Genomic DNA, 15,636 nt, shown 5'->3' with positions numbered 1-15,636 from the left:
CTTTCAACCTGGGTAATTGTGGGACAGGCATGCTAGTTGCGTTATGAGGTACATATGCATTAGGTCACGAAATGTCAGGGTACTGGGATGGGAAGGGCATTTTTTCCTTTCGTCGTTGGTTTGGGTCCACCATACAGAAGTAACAGTTGTGAGATGGTTTGTGGGCTCATGCCAGACACGGGAGAAAGCAAAACGCATTTCCCTTTCTCTTCTCTACACCAACCGTTTTGGAGTACGGTACAGCGGTAGTATTTACATAAATAAGTGGTGCCCAACGTTTATCTTGATCACCGACTGGCATTCTAAACTATGCATGATAGATATTTTTGCACGGCTGTAACTCTCTAAACCAGTGTTTCCCAACTTTTGCCAAGCCTCTTGGAAAACAATATACATCATATAATGAACAACATATATTTTTAGCGCAATTTTGGTGCCACGTTACCCCATAAAGTATTGTATATGTCCCCCCGGAGGTAATTTCCCATAAGTTGGAAACCACTGCTCTGGACAGTGCTTTTTTTGCAAAGAGCTCACCACACGTCAAAAGGAAACTGCTGAGTACTTGCAACCACGGCAAGCCATTGCACACTACCAACAATTGCGATTTAGCAGACAATCAATGTAATCTACATGCTTATTGTTATGAGAAATAGGAAAAATTTCAAACTAGTCTTAGGAACACAAACCCAAAGTTATAGTGGTATAATAATGATTTTTCATGTTTTTTCGGCAAAAGCAACCAAACTATAGCAGTTGTTTCCCAAGGACAAGAAAAAATTTTTTTTTTGTTACATAGTGTAATCTGATGCGCGGCAAACGATTCCAATGGGGTCACGACTTCCAGGTGAAAACCAGTGTTTTAGACATTGACCCATTGCAGTGTTTATTTTAAATGAGTAAGCAACCAAGCGTAAGTAGGCCCAACTTTGCCATAATATAAATAAGTCAAATATGTCCCTAGCGTTCCTTATGTCTATCGGATATCGAGATGACTTTGTTAAATAAATTCGAATTTGGTTTAAAGAAAAAAGAATTTTCATTCCAAAATGATGCAAATACAAAATATCAACACTCAATAGTTTAAAATTGAGGGACGCACCTTTGTTTAGGCGCCTACCCATGTTCATATTTAGTTGATATTCAGCGATTTTCGGCTATTAAAATAAAAAACTTGGCAATACTGCTACAAAAGCTCAACATTTTATGGCTGAGGCTGTATCCATCGGGTTTTGTATTCTTGGTTATTGTGGTTGTGATAATAATAATAATGATAAGTTTGTGATATAATAATGCTCCCTTGCAATTTTACAATGCAAATTTAACATTTAAAAGTGCGTGGAATATTATTGCCAACCTTGCGGTGTTCTTGCAAACTTGATATTTTTTAAAGTTTGCGTCATTTTTTTAGATTTACGAGTTACTTACTTTTGGGCTTGTTTTTTTTCAACTAGCTTGTTTAGTTTTTGGACTTGATTTTGAGACTGAAATTGAGAATGTTTTCCTGCAGTCAATATTCCGCCATTTTCCACTTTTCTCTTGATTTCCAATTAATGGATGCATGTAAATACGTCACAGTATTGCTGTTGCAGTGCAGAGAGCATACGCCACTACTGTTTTGGGAAAGTTTTTAGGTCTTTGGAAACAAAAAATTGTAATGACAAGGCAGGGCGTAAAACTACTTAGTAGGCCTACTAAATTTTCTTCTAAAAAAGTTGATGCGGCCGCATTATCGTTCAAAGTTTTGTACTTGGCCCACACGTAAAAAAGGTTGCACGTTATCTAGACTTTTTTAGGAAAAAAATTACTTATTTGTTTTCTCACTGCTACAAAAGCTCGATGTTTTATAACTTAGGCTGCATCCATCGGTTTTCAACCTGGAGGTTGTCACCCCTTTGGGATTGTTTGCCGCGCATCAGATTATCGTTCGCTTGCATCTTCCTTTCACATACCAGCCTCAAGAACTACAATCCTCCCTTGTTCTTGCAAAGCACCCGTAGATTTAGTGCAGAGGCGTGCAACATACGACCCGCGGGCCAGAGCACGGCCCGCGGTACCCATTTACGTGGCCCGCACATTCTTCATCAAGTAGCCCATTATTTTTAAATACTTTTCGCTGTTAGATCGGAGGATGTTGTTATTTGTAACGTCATCATTAGCATTATTGACTTTTAGCATTATTACATCATTAGCATTATTGTTGCGTCATTAGCAAGCGTTGTAGAAAACCGCCTTGTTCTTCTGGCTAGGGTTGCCAACTGGTATATTTATATACCAAATCCCAGAAATCTGGTATATTTCAAACCTGTTTGGTATGCGATTTTTTGGTTTGGTATATTTTGGAAAACTGGTATATTCTTGGTATATTTTTGAAATTAAAAAAACTGTTTCTGAATTTCTACCAGAGATTCACTTTTCAACCTGGCAACTCTTTACAGTCGTCGTCGTCGTCGTCGTCGTCGTCTGAGCTTCTGGGGCCGAGGGTCTATCCTTTTACCACCCCAGATTCACGATGTTCCCGGACTACACTGGAAGGCTGCTAGAGAGCAGCCAGTCTTTAGTTTCATCATCCATGACACGCAGACCTTCCACTCCGTTAGGTGGCTTGAAGATGATACAGTCTTTACAGTGACAGTAGAGTAGAGGAAATTCAAAGTTGAATAATAATGGCATCAAGGAAATGGAAACCACGTTCGTTATGATGGTCAACGAAAATTTCGTCAGTAGCGCTATTGTTGAGAGAATGTTTAGCCACGTCACTTGTGTAAAAACTAAATTCCGAAATAGGCTTAAACTTCCAATGCTTTCTTTAATTATGAAAAGAGAATGCTGTAAGAAATTTGATGTTACCCAACGAATGTTCGCAAACTTTAATTCACATAATATGTATGATCTAGAAAATGAGAATGGAAATGAGTTTGAATTACTTGACTAAACTTTTCCTTTTATACATTATGATGCTATACATTTGTCACATTAAAAACACGGGAAGCAGCTGACTTGATGACTAATCTTAGTCTTTTGCTGCTTCCTGTCTGTTGTATGTTCGGCAGCAGTGGCCGAGTGGTTAGCGCGTTGGGCTCGCAGTCGAGAGCCTGCATGTTCGACTCCTGCCACCCGCACTTGCTGTTGTTTCTCTGGGCAAGAAACTTTACGATAATTGCCGCTACCCAGCGATCGATTTCGAGTAATGGGTAGTACCAAATTGAAGTCATAAGTAGAGTAGACAACCGGAAACAGACATTGCCGTCGGCTGCAGCGTGGGTCAGGTGTACGTCAGAAGGCGTACACCGATGCATAGCGCTCAAGTCCGCTTTCCCGCAATGCAGGATAAAGATTAACAAACAAACCGTATACTATTTTTTGCAACAGACAAAATAAAAGGTCTCTCTCTCTCTCTTATGTTATCAATGCATTGTCAAACATTTATTTTTCAAGGTTCTAGATGAAAAATGGCCGTTAAGTTTTGGTAACATGTATTGTATGTATATATGTGCTTCTAATTGCTCATCGTTTGTTTGTTTTTTTTAGGTAAAAATAGGTTTGGTATATATTTGGTATATTTTGATGCAAAGTTTGGTATATTGTTGCCTTTACAATCTGGCAACCCTGCTTCTGGCAATGATTCAGTAACATAAATCTTACCTTATGGGTGCAGTGTGGTGAATATATTAATATTTATTCTACAAAAAGCTTAGCATAGTAAAAATGTCTACAAGTAAGAAAAGGAAGGTTGATTAGGCGGAAGTTCAACAATGAGTGGTGTATAAATTACTTCGTTGTTCAACACAATCAAGATGTTGTTTGCCTGATTTGTCAAAACACTATAGCAGTAATGAAAGAGTACAATATCAAGCGACACTACTGTGCAAAACACTCTGCTAATTATGATAGCATTGTGGGTCAATTACGGGTTGACAAAATGCAGGAGTTGAAAAAGTCTTTGAGCAAACAGCAAGAGGTATTTCACGGTTACAAGACATTGAGCTTGTTACAAAACTGAGCTTCAAGATATCTGAAGCAATTGCTGTAAAAGGAAAGCCGTACAGTGATGGTGAATTCATTAAGAATTGTTTGGAGATATTTATCGAAAATGTGTCTCCGGAGAAGAAATATTTGGTAGAACAAACAAGTCAAATTGTTCATATAAATTCATGTGTTATTCGATAGACTGGCCCTCAGCATCATTATAATTGTACGTTGTGGCCCATTGCGATAAACAGTTGCACGCCCCTGATTTAGTGGAACCATTTATAACCAAAAATTGCTTGTTTTGTGCCATTTTACGCGAGCTCGACAATAGATTTAAAGCAGTGCTTCTCAACCTTTTTGTCTTTGCAGACCTCTTTTGGTGTCTTCGGAGCGAACCCTCAAAAAAATATTTATCTGAAATTTTGGTATATTGTGTCTCTTAATGGAATCTAATGTTGCATAAGTTTCGAAGCGACACAATTAAAAGAATCTGCTGAACTCGCGACGCACTTATGACGACAGTAAACGCAGTAGTTGTCCACCGTGGGGACTTTGCTTTGCACGTGAATGAACCCATCCTTTAGTCGATGATATCGGTGCCACCCTTTGTGAAGTCGTAAAGCTTATACAAGCCTGGCTTCTTTTTGCCGTCATCCTTGGTAATCCCCAATAGAGGTTGCATGGTCGTCAACATCAACACATTCCGTATGCCAGAACTCTTCGTTTTTACTACATAAGAATGTAGGCTGAGATCAGCCTCACTCGTCTGCCAATAAATTTCGTACGAAAATTCCTCCCTACCACTCACTTGCTTCACTTCCAGGGGTATTCCTCTACGTATAGCGTTGAGGGTTCCCACTGACGGTAGCCTATACCCCTGTCAAGCAACCACTGCGCGAGTGGTATGGAGGTGTACAAGCGGTCATAAGAAATATTCCGACCTTGAAGGTCACCGTGTTGTTCCAGGCTCATCACCATTGCTTTTACCACTTCTTCTGTTCCACGAACGTAAATATGAAATGGCTCTTCCTTCGGTTTACCTGAATAGACCGATACCATAAATGTGTATGGGAATCTGCTGGCGTTTACCGACTTGAACAGAAGGCGATATTTCGCAGGCTTGTTCGGATTATATTGCTTGAAGGCAATTTGTGTCCTCATGGGGTATAGCGTTTCGTCCAACGACAAATAGTCACCTGGAATGACATGTTTGCCGCAGTTTTCGTTAAACATTTCGAAAACGACTCGAAATGCGGCAAACCGGTCATTCTTCCAACGTTGCAGCCTAGTATTTTGGTCGTCGAACGAAATGTTCGAAAATAAAAATTTAAAGCGATTCTTACTCATTGTTGCACTAAACACTGGATGCCCTTGCAGTTGATTGAACAATACATTCGTGGAATGACCAGCCAGCCCTAAAAGCACCCGAAAATACCTCAATCCAACAAAGGCCAGCATCTTCTCGTTGTTGGTTGGGCCAAAATAGCAGTACCTGTTGTCATCTAAAATTCTCTCTGGCAATTGAGAAATGAGTGTGGCAATTTTTCTATTTGTTTCTTGAACAATAATGTTCAAAATGTTTATAAAGAAAAAAATAGTTCCTATGCTTGCCGAGGAGTCTTGGCTTCTTTGGCTTCTCCTCTAACACCAGTCGGGCCAGATATAATGTTAGCTCGGCCCCTTCTCCCATTGTGCACCGGCCTCGCATTAGACCAAGTAATGCTGACGCTGCCCTCTTGTCTGTTCTTTGGCTTGTCTACAAAAGTTGTATAAAGACTTTAGTGTGCCAGAACTGGTCGTCAATGTGATTCTTTGTTTTCGGTTTTTAGTCAAGTAACAAGCATGTTATGTTCCGTCATAAACGGGCCCTTCCATCCTTTTTCTTTGTCTCTTGTAAGCATCTCCTTCAGTCTCAAGCCTTGCCTCAAGTCGGAAAATAAATCAAAGTGAAATTTGACTGATTAGTGTAATAATTAAGTGGGAAACGTATACAAATAATAGTGATTGTTGGTTATTCTCTGGTTGTTGGTTTGTCTATAGGTAGATAAATACGCGATTAATGTAGCGATTCATGAATCCGGCCCGCCAAGTACTTCATTTTCCCATATCAGGCCCGCCGACTGGAGAAGTTGCCCTCCCCTGCTACAGTCCTTCACTACAGGTTATTTCCACTACTCAGGATTCAAGACCATATGCAAATATTGCGAACTGTTTGCACGTTCCTGAGCCCTTATGCTTGCGATTCTTTGTGTCTTTTTTTAAAACCAATTTGTTTTATGAATCAAATCTTACATGCATTATTTAGGATTGTAGTTCTCTCTCATTGTTACAACACATCTTTTTTTACGCAATTGAGCAACTTTATGGAAGTGATGCTTAATATTGGTATGCGCTGTTGTACGACGGCGGTGGTGGAGGGGCAAAGCCAGGTGAAGTATATGCATTGTTGAAGTTTCCAGAATTGAAGCCTTGAGCATGCTGCTGAAGACCAGTTGAAGCTGGTTTAGTCCAGATCTGTATCACTGAAATTAAGAGAAGTAAGGCAGGAACACCAAAAACAACAAAAATAGTTCCTGGAACAGCAAGTGATAGTAAGATGGCAGTATGAGAAAACACTCGAAAGATAATCACCCGAAATGACAAAAATAATGAGTAAACTCTCTTTTCATGAAACTAAAACCACATTGATCTGATGGAAAAATAAAGAGTCCAAAATGTAACTTAGATATAAAATTCATGTTTAGCAAACGTTTCCAAAACTACTGTATGCTACTGTTTCCAAAACTACTGTCTTTATCTTCAGTGCTATAAATGTAACTACACTGCTAGTCTGTTTTTACGTTTATAGTACACAGGCTATCAATTAAAGCCTGCTTCTGATATCTTTCGATTTTGACATATCTGCTGATTTGTTGAGCTGCGTTCGCTTTTCACAAAAGGAAGAAAAACTATTTTGGCTCGTTTAAACATCAATATCACATGGATGCTGGACGCGTATTTGTAGCCTAATCTGCAGGTCGCTGCAGCATATGAGGTTTATTAACGAATCAGAAAACAAAGATTTAAATCAGCTGATTGCAGTCATGTGACTCATGCACGTGATATTGTAAGCGTTCTTTTCGAAACATTTCTGATAGAAAGTAAATTGCAGTAGGCTAAGTAAACGTTTCACCTTTGGCAGCGTGGCCTAGTTGTTTGAGGGTTTGGGAGTTGTAATTTCCATGACGTGGGTTCGACTCCCACCCTGCCACTACGTTGTATTCATCTGTAATTGCCAAACAAAGTTCGAAACAAGAATCAACTCTCTAGCTTAATAATTGAAAGGTCACAAATTCGCAGTCAGCTACTTCATAGAAAAAATTTTCTGTGTTAAAGTGTTCACCGATCAAAACACCCCATTTGCTGCAGCGACTTACAACAAATACGCTTTCTAGATTAGCCATTTTGGTTGATGGCCCTAGGGCCTAGGTAGACCTGATTGGTCACATTTTGAAAACTTCTATGAGTTTTGCCGACTGTTGCTGTGAGTCTTGACAATTTTTTTTCAAAATACTGCTGATTAGCCTAATGCCTGACACAAAGGTTTTGTTGTAATTAACTGACTCTTTAAAGATGATTGTCGCTAGATGATAAACATCAAAGTCGTTTAGGACAAGCGTTTAGAATTGAAAAAATGTTCAAGTTTTAAGAATTTGTGTGAGAATCCGACCCTGCGAGGAATTAGCCTAGTAGAACCATTTGGGTGTTTCGAACAAATTGTGGAAAACCGTCGGACGCAAAAAAGTTAAAGCATCACTAATCAGTGAAAAACAAGCTACAAGTATTTTTTTGAAAAATTTTAATCAGACTGTTTGTCATTTTCTAAACCAACTGAAATGTCTTCAAAATATTCTCATCTTTCACTGCTTCACAAAGCGACAAAAAACGTTGTAAGTTAGCATTACCAGACAGTGATAGATGGAAGAATATAATACTGGAAAATGTCGGCCAAATTCTAAGCAACAATCGTCAAGCTCTGCATAACCAACAAAACGTGATTAATCAGCATTTATTTCCAAGTAAGCTACACATGGCCTACCATACAGAAGCGCGTATTTATGATTTGTAGGTCGCTGCAGCAGCTGGGGTGGTTTTACGGATAGACATTACATTATAATACAGGATAATTTTCTCTATGAACCAGCTGACTGTAGGCATTGTGATCCTTCGAGCACTCATCCAGAGAGCTAAATCTTAAAAATTCAAAGAAAATGAAGGGGTGTACCTGTACCACCAGCAAACATTCTAAAATGGCGGTAAAATTACGGTAATTACGGCGGTAATTCTAAATGGCGGTAAAACTACGTTTCGCTGAAGTCCGAAATTAAAAATTAAATCCAGTCTCATTGTCTCACAACAATCACTCAAGTTTCAAATCATCATCTCAACCAACACCTTCAAGGCAACTTTCCACGTTCACTTTACTACGCTGAAGAGATCGGAAGATCGAAACACTGGCCTTTGTCCGTAGTTACTTTTCATAATGTCTTTTTAGACATTCTTTTTGGATCAATAATGTCTTTTTAGACATTACTTTTAAAGAAATAAAAAAGAGTTAAAAGGCATGGAAATTTCACTTTGTGTGGAGCTACATGTACTTGAGAGGTTAACTGTTATTTTTTTATTCACTAGCTAAATCTTACTTTGAATTTTGTTTGGCAATTGCAGAAGAAAAATAAGGAATCATAGGATGAGAATCGAACCCACGTCATCGAAATGACTTCCCTAATCCAAATTCTTCAACCAACTTGGCCACGCTGCCGACGGCGCAATATTTGTTTCATTTACTTTCTATCACAAAATGTTTCGAGAACACAGTATCACGTGCATGACTGCAATCAGCTGATCTTAATCTTGTTTTGTGATTTGTTAAAACATCACCTGCTGCAGCAATTTGCAGATCACAAATACGCTACAGGTTATTAAAACAAGCTGATTCTCTTACATTTTTCCAATCTTCAGGGTTATACAAACAAGAGTACGTCATATTTTGCTTTCCATACTTGTCTAGAAACTCGTGCACAGTTTTATCGTTTGTATCAAAATCTCGATCACATGACGGTTCGACGGAGCACTGCAACAGTAGGTTCCAAGGAATGACTATAGCCTTAAGTTAGTCCAAAGGACCAATAAATCTACATTTTAACAAAGATGTACGTAGGCTATACGCCGTAAATTCTACGCCGTAGACTTGCAGCGTACACTTTTTGTTTACGGTAACGCTTACAGCCACATTTTTTTGGATAGTTGTCGCTTGAAGCTATATACGCCCTAAAGATTTCCCGTTTTTTTTAACGCATAGCGTCAACGCATACTTTTTAATGTATTTTTTTTGCAACGATACGCCAATACCTTCCAGCGCTGCAGTTGAAAGAATGTTTTCAATGGAAAAAAACATATTGAAACCAAAACGAAGCAAAATGTCAGATGAACACTTTCAGATGCTTGTGTTTCTTCGTGGAAATTCAAAATAAAACTTGTTTGTTTCGAGTGCTTTATACCGTCAAAAGCCCCAGCGCTTGAAATCTCGACGCCCGTTCTCCCGACATGCTGCAGCTATCTGCAAATCGAACTTCCACATTTCCGAAGTTTGGAACTGTGAATGGAGAGAAGTTGCGAAACCAACCCAATTCACAGTCCTTCCCAATACCAACACCCCACCTGGAGCAGAACTACCACGGAAGGAATGGGTGAAGCTCAATCGCCTGCGGACTGGAATGGGCCGTTTCAGCAGCAACATGTTCCAGTGGGGCCTTGCCGATTCACCATCTTGTGCGTGTGGCTCAGATTTTCAAACTGCACACCACATTATTTATCAATGTCCTGTATACCGACCACAAGATAGACATGTGGACTTAACAACGCTCGATAAATACACAATCCAATGGCCGCTGCGCCTGGATGTAACAACGTGATCTCCAGTGGCGGCCTCAAACGCAAGAAGATACCGTGTGAATGTTTGGCACCTGGTAAACAAAATGAGTTTACCTTTGTGTATGCGCTGACGCCGCCAACTTTTTTTACAAGTTACGTTGACGCATACGGCGTATGATTTTTCGAACGTTTACGCTGACGGCGTCAATATTTTTTGTATACGCCTACATCACTGCATTTTAGTGAGTGAATTTGGTGTTTCTCAAAGTAGTTGCTATTATGTTTTTGGTTTTAAATCTTTATCCTCGGAGGTGGGATAGCGCAGTTGATGAAGCGCTCGCTTTCTAATCAGCAATCTTGATTCGACTGCTGGCTCAAGCTGGTTATTGAAAAACCGCTAACCTCTATACCCAGGGTGCTAATAAATTGGGTGGGCGTAGTTGCTGAAAAAAAGGCGGCTGAGAGAAAGGAAATGACCACCCTACTCTCGTTAGTGCTGATATCTTAGTATAACGAGAACCTTATATTCTTCTCTTCCGATGCTTTGATCAATTATGAGACTCCTCTTGACTTTTTTCACCTTTGACTGGCAAAACCTCTGATAGGTTATTTCTGGCAGTTTTCGCATACTTGAAGCTTTGAATCACTGACTGTTACCGAGATTGTCAGAATGAAGTTTTAGAGTTTCCGATTGTTGCCGTGGAATTAGTTCATCCATTAGGTGCCATTGAATGGACAGCAATGCTAAAATGTGTTGCTCAAGCGCACACCACGAAAACCGAACCAGCGCTGCTTGATTTTGCAGGTGCTAACTGGTCTATTGACCTTTAAAACATATTTAAAGGGACGATACACTGGCTATATGACTAAAGGTGTCGGCTGCATAGCCGAGTGGTGAGAGCCCTGGAACAGCAATCGAAAGGTCGCCGGTTCGACACCGCTTAAGAGCATGTGGCTGCGTCTTTGGAAAAACACTTAAAGGCATGCCTGAAGGTGGACACGAAGATTAGCTTCCTTGCCTTCCTGTCCACTTAATCTAAATCTTCAACTACCGGGTGTAAGCCTGGATACGACAAACAAAACTAAAGGTTAAGTGAGATTTGGAAGAAAACAAGAAGTGGATTATGGTTTGTCATGAAAACTTTCATTTTGACGTAAACAGGAAAACTGTTATAATAGCAGTTTAAATAGCAAGGTCTAATATTTGGATTAAAAGCAGGATTGAACGAAGACCTACATTGGTTCAATGCAAAAAAATTATCTTAAAATCTCAAGTATTTAGGTTTCTAACCTTAATTAGATAAATGTGTAGCCTATTTGTTTAGAATTTGTTCTAAGGCATGATAAAATAATATTAAGCTCACCTCGCCTTGCTTCACTCCTGTAGCTTCATCTTGGTGTACCAAGGATGACATGTTGTGTAATGTCTGAAGAAGAATTTTATAACAGAAGTTGAAAGAACCTAGAAGCCTTAAATCAAGATACTTCTAAGAAAAACTCATCATATCCAAAGAATCGTTTCTAGCACTAGTTGCAACGTTCATCTGATGAAATTGAAAGTAACAGCAACAACAAACAAGATGGTTTATTGCTTCACTGACGTTTCGCGCACCATGACAATGCGCATCCTCAGAGCGAATAACATACAAAATAAAATTTCACAAGGTTATACACTGCAGTGCGATTGAAGGCAAGAAACGCACTGCCTTCAATCGCTCTGCAGTATATAACTTTGTGAATGTTATTCGCTCTGAGGATGCGCATTGTCATGGTGCGCGAAACGTCAGTGAAGCAATAAACCATCTTGTTTGTTGTTGCTTTTACTTTCAATTTCATCAGGTAAACGTTGCAACTAGTGCTAGAAACGATAATTGTCCTGATAAACACCCAAACTTTTCAGTGTTTATATCCAAAGAATGCGCGTTGGTTCCTTCAAGTTTTCGGGCCCCTTGGAAATGTTACGGACTCCTAAAACAATCTAAGGTTAGGGTTCAAAAGTACCCCCTTGTTACCTCCCTGTCGAAGCTATTGCGGAGTAGGCCAATAGTTTCAGCCATCATGCAGAATTGGTTGTTACACTGTATTGCGGAATAGCCTACGTTTTTTTGCATCTATTGCTGCTGCATTTAGTGTAGCCTAAGTAGAAAATGCTTATAAAGATTACCTGGAAGACTAAAAGTTATTGAAATGAAACTACTTCGCACCATTGTAGGATGTAATCAACCAGAGGTCACCATGTAATCAACGCTCAACGCAATCAAAAGCATTTTATTTAAGGTCGGGGTCCCTAAAAAACTCTGAGATGGTTTTTGAGTAATATCCTTACGTGTTCCTTTTCTCCTTGAAATGTGACGATGACCTCAAAGCAAGGAAAATGTGCCCGACAGTCTTTCCCGCAAGAGCAATCCCCTATTCCGACTTCTTTACTGCTCAAAACTTGGCAAGTTGTATTCTACAATGAAGAGAAACTGTCAAATGCAAGTACGACGTAGGCCTACGAGTTGGCTATTTTGTTGACAACGTTTGATAGCGTTGATAACGTTTTCCTCTTTTATGGCTATGTAAATTGTCACAAAGCAATTCGCAAATGCAAGGGCACTGATGCAGTAACATAACTATCTGATTTTATTTGATTTTGTGGCAACGGCTGTTCAAGGTTTATCTTCAGCGCTTGTGGATGCAAATACAAATTAAAACGAGTGTTACTGACGCCAGTTACATTGCTAACAAGTCAAACCAAAAAACATTATAACTTTAATATTCTGACCGTGTCACATTTTAAATCAGTGATTCTCAACCGCGGCCCATCGGGCCGCACGCGGCCGGCAACCATTCTTCCTGCGTCCCTCATCGATGCAGCAAAACATCTTATTTATGCCTGAACAACTTCCAAAATGGCGAGAACGTATGGTTGTCACATAACTTACTTGCTAGCAATGAAATGCCTTAACGTTTGTCCGCACTACGGATGCAGAGCAATTATCTGTGTTCGTCAGAGGAGTTACACAAGACTTTAACATTTGCGAACAATTTCTCACTTTGCATCCCATTCACGACACAACAGAAAGAAATAAGCTATATTTTTTTCGTGAATGTCGTTGATAAAAGACCAACGAAAACGTGGGATGACACCGTGAAAGATGACATGATAAAAAAAGCCTAAAAATTGAAGATGCCAACAATAGAGAGAGATGGAAGAGTCGCTGCAGACAATCGGTCAACCCTAATGTTTCGCGTTGAAGAACACGCTTCTTTGAAGCAAAGTAGTGGATGACACTGATAATGAATTTCGCATTCTAAGCACATTTGACCCGTCATCGCTGTGTTCAGTTGCAACAGATGAGTGTCCTTCCATGTTAGCAAAAAAATCTAGGTCTTCCTAGACTCGTGAACAGATGGCGTGAAGAGAATAATGTTACGTCTGTGATATGACATCACTGCATTTTACACCAAGAAAATATCATTGTCACCGAAGATGTCTAATGTAAAAAGATTAGTGCAAATGAGGTTGATCATAGCAAATTTAAACAATTTCTAGCAGATATTGATGCTGGCTATGGAGACGTGGTCATGTTCTGTGGTTAAGTCATTCTAGTGTCAAGCCAGAGCACCAGGTCAACGGATCCTTCAAAAGTACACAACGCTTATTATTGACATGATTGATGAATTTGAAAGTCGCAGCAACGGAATCAATTCTTTCCTGACCCTGATGAAAATATTTGTAACACTTATATCAGGGTTACTCAACTAATGTTAACAAAGGTCCGGTTTCGGACCGTGGTCCGCCAGTTGAGTAGCCCTGACCTATGGCAATAGACGCAGCCACTGCCCTCCAATGATTTTCAACTGAAGCTGCCAGATTTGCAGTCAGATGTCAACCTGACACAAGCATTCAAACAGGCGCGAATCTAAGAGTTTTTTTCGGGGGGGGCCAGAAAATTTGAAAATCAATTAAAAAGAAAGAAAAAGCTAAACAGATATGAACAATGATACTACGACATATACGATATGCTAGAAAATAGACATTAAAACAACCATTTTCATCAATTGTGATGCCGAGGGACTAATATCAGCTGTTTAGAAGCATATCAAACCATTTGATGCGGAAACATACAATTTTTCACAAAATTTCGGGGGGGCCCGGGCCCCCTGGGCCCCCCCCATAAATCCGCGCCTGCATTCAAATGTAATCATCTGCATTTTTAGAGTCGAGTCCAAGAAGGAGAGAGAAATGTTTGTTTTATTTGCCTTCCTTATATCGAGAAAAAGAAACACAATTACATAGAAATCAAAATATAGCAATAGAAAGGTCTGGAAGCACCGAGCAGCCTTGCGGTAAAACAGTCAAGGTGCTCTCTGACATCAGGCATCATACATTGCAGCGTCGGACATTTCAAATTTTACATTAGCTGAATCAATAAACAGCATGATTGAACAGTAGCTTCGAAATCGAAATAAATCATATGAGGTTTCGTAAGAAATTGAATCAGGACCACCTTGCAAAACATGAGCATATAATAGAACATAACAGAATAATGAATCAGATAGGGGAAGAACACAATTTACACAAATACGAGGTTACATGTCGATAAAATAGGCTAATTAAACTGAATAAGTATATTTAATTATTTAATAAGAATTTAACATGGTAATTTTATAAAAAAAATTTAAGCAAAGCAAGGTGTATGCTTTTTATACATTCATCTAATACACTCCACAATTTAGTACCCCGATGTACAAAAGATTGTGTGCCACGGATTTGTTTATTTGTGGAAGAAAAGGGAAAGTATCCCAACTTAATAAGCAATGCAGGGCAATGCCTGTATTCAGCATAACTTATGTAAGAGGCAATTTTCAGCTAAATGGTTGGAATTAAGTCCAAATACCACAACCGGTTGTCGAATCCGATTGACGAACCACCATTTTAACGAGCCTTTGAGTGGGCTACTGCATCTATTAATATTACCTCTCGTTATGGGAAACTTAATTATTTAAAAGTCAAAGCCAACATCAAGTTCCACATTCAATTGCATTTCTTTTGTTGCGGCTCTTTACAAAATTTAGGTTCTGAATTTGGCCCTGATGCTGAAAAAATTGGAGAACCACTACTTTAAACTGATTGCCCTGGTTTGGTATCATGCACGTCCCCGTTTTGTCGCTTCTTCCTTTTTCTAGACCTCTGCTACGTTTCGCATAACAGGCTATGTTGTTTTGCGTTGTGATGGTCAGAAATGAAAACAAAACTGAACTTAACTACTTACTTTAAATCCTTCTGCCCAGATACCCGGTCTTGCTATAAAAACCCCTGTAAATATGAGGGCTATACCACTGATTGCTGAAAGTATACCACACACAAGCAAAGCAATCATTTTCGGAGTTTGTGTATTGGTCTTGCGGGGTTGCGAGTTGAAAGGAACCATTTTGTTCACTTGAAAATGCTAAGAAATAATTTAATGAAGAAACTGACTACCGAATCTGTTACTGGTTCGAAAACACAAAACAGTAGGCTACTGCACTTATTGGATATGTTTGGTAGTGACGTAATAATACCTTATGTCGTCATAAATTGTGGATAAAAGTAAACCTTGAGGAAATTGCAGTGGTTAAATATTCTGGTTAAAGTGATAAATTCTGGTATTCCTCATATTCTGGTTCCTCATATTCTGGTGAAAGTGAAGTTAAATTTTACATTTAGTTGCAGAATACAGAAAATAGCTTTACATGGGCAAAATATTTGAGGATCGAAACAAA

The 15,636-nt window shown here is 39.3% G+C and overlaps 1 protein-coding gene across 2 annotated transcripts; it reads right to left on the bottom strand.

Moving 5' to 3' along the window:
* Positions 1-6,295: 6,295 nt before the first annotated feature.
* On the bottom strand, positions 6,296-15,356 carry LOC145781838 (calcium-activated potassium channel subunit beta-4-like). Of its 2 annotated transcripts, none has more exons than XM_082593518.1 (5): positions 15,147-15,356; positions 12,212-12,337; positions 11,250-11,312; positions 8,957-9,085; positions 6,296-6,603 (listed from the first exon to the last, which is right to left on the bottom strand). In XM_082593518.1, exons 1-5 carry the CDS (start codon positions 15,303-15,305, stop codon positions 6,349-6,351), a joined length of 732 nt encoding a protein of 243 aa, XP_082449644.1. In that variant the 5' UTR covers positions 15,306-15,356; the 3' UTR covers positions 6,296-6,348. The 2 variants fall into 2 exon arrangements, with proteins under 2 accessions (XP_082449644.1, XP_082449645.1); XM_082593519.1 differs by having other exon boundaries at positions 6,388-6,494.
* Between the last annotated feature and the right edge of the window lie 280 nt (positions 15,357-15,636).

This window comes from Aplidium turbinatum, chromosome 13, assembly GCF_918807975.1.
Source record: "Aplidium turbinatum chromosome 13, kaAplTurb1.1, whole genome shotgun sequence".
Lineage (NCBI taxonomy): Eukaryota > Metazoa > Chordata > Ascidiacea > Aplousobranchia > Polyclinidae > Aplidium > Aplidium turbinatum.
This window is presented reverse-complemented; position numbering and strand designations above follow the sequence as displayed.